At 45.3% G+C, this 6,000-nt stretch overlaps 1 protein-coding gene across 3 annotated transcripts in view; it reads right to left on the minus strand.

Annotated features, from left to right (window-relative positions):
• FBXW11 (F-box and WD repeat domain containing 11) overlaps window positions 1-6,000 on the minus strand; it is a 79,395-nt gene extending 73,395 nt beyond the window's left edge. The window contains exon 1 of one of the 3 annotated variants that reach the window (XM_034066796.1): window positions 5,888-6,000. In XM_034066796.1, coding sequence (XP_033922687.1) covers window positions 5,888-5,932 — 45 coding nt within the window. In that variant the 5' untranslated portion in view covers window positions 5,933-6,000. The remainder of the gene's footprint in view (window positions 1-5,887) is intronic. The other 2 variants (XM_034066795.1, XM_034066797.1) reach the window with 2 other exon arrangements.

Below are 6,000 nucleotides of genomic sequence, written 5' to 3' on the forward strand. Positions count from 1 at the left end.
TAACATGAAATGTTGTTACTAATCAGCATTAAACAACTCCATAAATATTCTCATTTCCCTTCATTTTCTTCCTTGCAACAAAACAAATTCCTTGTCACAGAGCAGCCCTCTTATAACCATGGTCTCTTATTCTCTCCCACACATCATTCTTCTCACATTGGCACGTCTGCTGCAGTATGCATTTCATTTTAAATCCATCAGCAATCTCACTCTGCAGCCTGCTGCACAGGCACTCCAAGCAGCACAGGAAGATGAAACTGAAAATGCCAAAGCAACAGTGACCTCTAAACTCTGCAGCAATCAAACAGAATGCATCAAAAGACATACATCGAGTTGATTTAACAAGCAGCAAGGGTGTTACAGACAAAACACGTGAAAAGGTCCATCCATCCTTCAAAGAACATCCCGAAGTCTGAGTGTTCAGCTTGGAACAAGGCACTTTGTTTTGCCAAGATGCTGCTTGCAACACTCATCAGTGACCCAAATTTTTTGCAACATTCAACAGCTCTGCTTGAGGGATGCAGCCAGCATGAGCTGAACAGCAGCAATGCCACACATGTCTTTATAACATTTTAAAGGAGCAACCCAATAGCACTTCAGAGAGGGCAGCTGGTGCACATTCCAGCATGCCAGTGGAGATGTGATATCATTCCACCTGGACACTGGATTTACAAGCACGGTTCAGGACCTCCCAGTTCCAAGCCAGAGCTTGCAGGGAACACATCATGTGCACACAGACAGGAAGCTTTACACGTGTTTCAGGCAGCAAGGGAACTTTCTCTGCTGCATGTCTGCTCACTTGCTCAGCATTGTTGCAAAGGCTGGGAAATTTAGTCGTGTTAGACAATTTAATTGCACTGCGAGGTAAAAGAAAAGCAGGAATCTCTCCAAATCTCAAATGAGATTTAAAAAGCCTTTGTTGAAACACCAGCGTTCAGTCTCCCCAAGAAACTCTAACTTCTTTCTATTAAGAGCTAAAAGCAATTTAGTTTCAGAATTTTCCCTACAAATGGAGCATCTACAGTTTTCCTTCCCCTGTATAAACAGCTGCTGCCATAACCATTACAAACTTCAGACAACCTTTTTCTTTATAGCCTCGCTTCTGCATCTTTGTATTCTCCTTTCCTTTGTCACCTCATTTCTCCAGTCAGTCTATTGTTTCATCTAACCCTTTCCAAAAGATACAGCTTTCCACACTTCTTTCTCCACTTCCCTCATTTCATCATCACTCTGCTGGCTCAGAATACACTTGCCTTGCTCCAATTCATTTTCTTAAGCTCTTCCTTCCCATTTTCTGCACTGCTGCCAAAGTCACAGCAATTCATTCGCTTTATATTTGTATCCTTTTTACAGGCACTCTCTGAAATGTGACTGTCATTCTGCTAGCACAGATCTTCCATCCTCTCCCCTGAAGGCTCATCTGTGCCCTCCCACAGCCATCTAACCACCACTTCTTCAGAGATCTGCTCTAGATGTTACTTTTTCCTCCCCAACTGCCCAGCATGGCACCAACTGCATGCTTCACTATCTGACACACAGCTCCCAACTCTAATTTAGCTACTGACAAGAAAAAAAAGATGACTGCAAAGCAAATAAATTGTTATCCTACTAAAGAAAGCACAGCTAGTTTACACATAGGTTTACAAACATCTTACTAACTCTGTCTACTCCCAGGCTTTGATTAAGAACCAGTTACATTCCAGCTAGAACAAGTACCTCCTTTGTTTCAGATGCAAAGATGACTGTGGCCTAGTCCAGCTGTATCTCTGTTGCTATAAAACTAAACTCTTTGAAGGATTCCTCTAAGAATGTGTGGGGAAAACACACAAAAATTAACTGCTGCTTGGTTTACAACAATTGAGACAGGGAAATTAAAAAAAGACAGAATATTAAGGCCCTACTGAGATATACACAACGGCTACATTTTAGTTTCCAAACAGCATACTAAGATTTATTTTGTGTTGTAAAGCCTTCAATAGTTTGGGGGCACAGCCATCTCCAGCTGCAGTAACCCGAGGAACTTCAGGTACCGCTGGCGTGATTTAAAGAACAAATTGCTGCTGACTTCATCCAGAGATTGTTACCTCTTGAAGACCTTCAGCTCATACGAAAGCTCTGCCAGAAGAAATTGAAAGACTTTTGGCAAGATATTCAATTATAGTTTTTCATTTATTATTTACAGAGGCACTTAAACACTGGACACTTTTATGAGACAGACACATTCTAACCACTGAAGGTAGCATATTAGGAAGAATGTTTTCTATACATATACCTTTAAGTTACAAATAATGATACAGTGTAAGCAATCTCTTGTCAGTTTTATCCCTAGGCATATTCTGTCTATAACCCTTTCATGCCACCACCATGGAGGAGCATTCTTTTGAATTTAAACTGCCAACTCTGCAGCAGGGGTATCCGTGTCTGGAGAACAGCATGTGCACCAAGGACACAGTACAAAGACAGATGATAATAAGCTCAGTAAGTGCAGTAATTTACACACAGTTGGCTTCCTCCTTCAGTAGCCGTGTCCCAGAGGTGTCTGGTGGGTACAAAGCAAGAGCTTTGCCATTTTTTATGCTATCCATATCTTATGCTGCACCCAGTTCACCCCATAAATGCAAAACTTTTCATGCTGTATAGAAAAAAACACATATTTACCATACTTATGTATTCTTTTACAAGCACTTTAGCACAAACTAAGAAGCTAATTACCACCTACTTGGAAAGCCAGCAGTATGGTTCAGTGAAGCTTCTTGAGAAAAAACACGAAGCTTTTAACAGGTATTGACAGCAAATGCATACAACAGGTTTGATGCAATGGAGCAATACGGATTTCACACAAAACTCTGAATCTCCAGATAAAACCCAAAACCTGTTTCAAAAAGCACTGTCAGTACTTCACCTTAAGGAAGAAAAAAGTTTGGTTCTTTAAAAAAAGCAAAAAGGTTACAGTTATCTAATCTCATAGAGAAAACTGAAACTGAGGGAAGAAAGAGCCCTTTCAATCGTTTTGGCTACCCCTCCATCTGTTCTGGATTACTTCCTTACTACTCATTTTCTAATAGTTTGCCCACTCATGCAAAGCATTTGACTGAGGCAGCATAAACATGAAGGCATCTAAACTAAACCCCAGCCCGCCAGACACGCCGCCAGCCTAAATCTGGACCTCCCACCATCAACCCAAGTTACAAGCTTGAGACCTCATGCCTCTTTAAAACCACCTCTATGGGCACTGGGTGCCTTGTCTGTAGAGGTGGGCACCATCTGCAAACGATAGCCATTGAATGTCATCACTAAATCAAACGCTCATGGCCATTAAAATGGCTTCATGGCATGGTTTACAAAGCTGGAACAAGACATGCAAAGCATAAGCCGTCCTAAAAAATACAGTGACTTCAGAACACTCGCTAGAACTTCCTACGGCAACTAAAAGTTGTCACTCTGAAACCTTAAAATATTTCCCTTAGATTCCAGCTTTAAAAATAGAACAGTTTTATTGCCATGACTGATTTTTCTTTAAATAAATGCAAATGATCTATCCAGCAAAGGCACAGTGAAGGGGTAGAACATCGTGTTCTGAGACTTCCACGCAATTAACATGTTGACACATTATCTCTTGTTTATCAGCTACTCAGAATTACATCTTATTTGCTCCTCAGAATTTCTGCATCATACATTTGCTCCTGTATTTACTATAGATTCATCCTCAGCATTGGAAGGAAGTGAATGAGTACTCAAAGAGCACCAAAATCCACCTCCTGTAGCAAAGAGAGGCATAAACCATCCTGCTTTTAGCAAACAATAACCTTCAAAAGAAAAGCATCCTGCTAAGCTGATCCCAGGTTTAGGGATGTTTGCCACCAGCATTAACAACTGATACAAGAGTTTGCACATAATACTGAAATCCCAGACTGAAACAGTTCATACAGCTTCTGCTTTGTGTATTTGTCCTGGTTAAACCAGGACAGGATTTAAAGTTACCTTCTGGAGAAGCTTCTCTTCTCCAACACATGAGGCAGCAAAACTTCCAAGCCATGTCTTCATTTAGGAATGACTTTCAATTATTTAGTGAAACATTAACACTTAAATACAAGTATTACTATGCAAGCCTTCACTAGGGCTGCATTTAAATTCAACTGCATTTTAGAGAGCCATGTTTCTGCCAGAAACTTACTTTTCATCTTATCAAATGTTTATAGTTATTAATTTCTTGGGAAAGAGAAAAATGTATTTGGTCAACCTCTTACTAGGTAACAAAAAACTTAATTAACCCCATTGCTATTTGCATGGATTAGAACATTTCCCAGGCCCAACTGGACATAGAGGGCACAACCACCATCAGCAATGTGGCCCCAAATCAAAGAGACTTCTAAAAGGGGTGAGCAGTTACAGAAACACAAGCAGGTGAGGCAAATGTACCTTCCAGCCTCAACTGCTACTGCAGCATCTCATGTAACCCCAGGCTGAGGAGCATTACTAACCCTCCAGCTCCAGGTAGGAGACAGAACTCACTTTACACCTCAGAAATGCAGCAGACAGCATCTCTGGGGGCAACTCATCCTGTAAGACACCCACACAGCTGCCCCAGCCCTTATCCTCTTGGAAACAGTGTCAGTATAACCCACTCTTAAGCGCAAGATTGTCAAATCAATAGGGACTAGGAAAGGAAGCTCCTGAGAACAGCTCTTAAGCTACTGGCCTCAGCAATCAACAACAGAGACAATCACAAAGGCTTTTGGGGTTTCCACTTCATTATTTGGGGGTTTCTAATTTCTCCTCCTTGAGAGCAAATAACACTGGAAGTAAGTTCACATTTTGCAGATGAGGTAGTTTAACAAAAGCAATACTGGCTAAGAAAAACCCATTTAATGTCTCCACTGAACCCAGCTTGCCTTCAGAGTGCCTCAAAAGCAAATGTTTGCATTTTACCACTCAACTCTGGAGCACTGCATAGAATTCTGTGTATGAAAGGAAACGACGCTTAGGACAAATAAATTAGAAGGTATTTACTGACGATTATTCTTCCTTCTCAGCTCCCATCTTATTCCTAAAGGCAGTAAAACTCGGGCCCCTTGTATTTGGCTATAGAAACCTCAGATTTGCTTGCATTTAAAAATAAACCAAACCTTCCCTTTCTATTGCTTCCATCTGGCCGCCTGGCCACTAGCCCCAATTTAGCGGCGTAAGCGTTAATTAGGGGATACAAAGAATGTACCAATTAGCTCTCGTTAGAGAGTACCGTGTGATCCGGACCGGGCTCCAGCACCGGTGCTGCCCCTGGCAAACGGGAGCTGCCCCCGCACCCCCCGGAGCGACACGGGGGCAAGAGGAGCCCCAAATGCTCATGGGGAAAGTTCAACCATTTCCCCCCCTTCCTCCTCCTCCTCCTCCCCGGCTCGGCAGCCTCCCGCAAGTGCTCCCGCGGGGCTCTGGCCGGGGAGCGCGGGGAGGCCCCGCCCGGAACCGAGGCGCTGCCGGTCGGGGGGCGGCGAGAGCCCGAAGGCAGCCCCGCCGGAGCATTTCGGTTCCGGTATCGGACCGATGTCCGGTACCTCCCAGCGGCACTCTGCCTTCCCACCGAGGTCTGTTATCTCCATGTGTCTTTTTACGGAGCCCAAAGCGCCCGTCGCGCCCCGGCCTGCGCCAGGAGCGGCAGCCGCAGGGAGGAGGGAGCGCAGCGGATCCCCCGGGGCGGCGGAGCGGGGCACGGGCTGGGGGCGCCACCAACCGAGAGGGCCTGGGCGAGGGCCGAAAGCGGCCTCCCCACAGTCACCTTCCCAGCGAGGCGGCGGCACCGGAGCCCGCAGGCCCGGCCGCGGCGGTAGGGCCTGCCGGTGGGCAGAGGAAAAGGAACGAGGGGTGTGCGCGGGAGGCGGGGGGCACTCACCATCAGCTCAATGGTCTTGTCCTCGATCACCGAGTCGGGCTCCATAGCGGCGGGCAGCTCCGCCCCGCACCGCCGCGCCCGCCGCCTGCCCGCGCCCGACAGGCCCCGCCGCT

This window comes from Melopsittacus undulatus, chromosome 10 (genome assembly GCF_012275295.1).
Source record: "Melopsittacus undulatus isolate bMelUnd1 chromosome 10, bMelUnd1.mat.Z, whole genome shotgun sequence".
Taxonomy (NCBI): domain Eukaryota; kingdom Metazoa; phylum Chordata; class Aves; order Psittaciformes; family Psittaculidae; genus Melopsittacus; species Melopsittacus undulatus.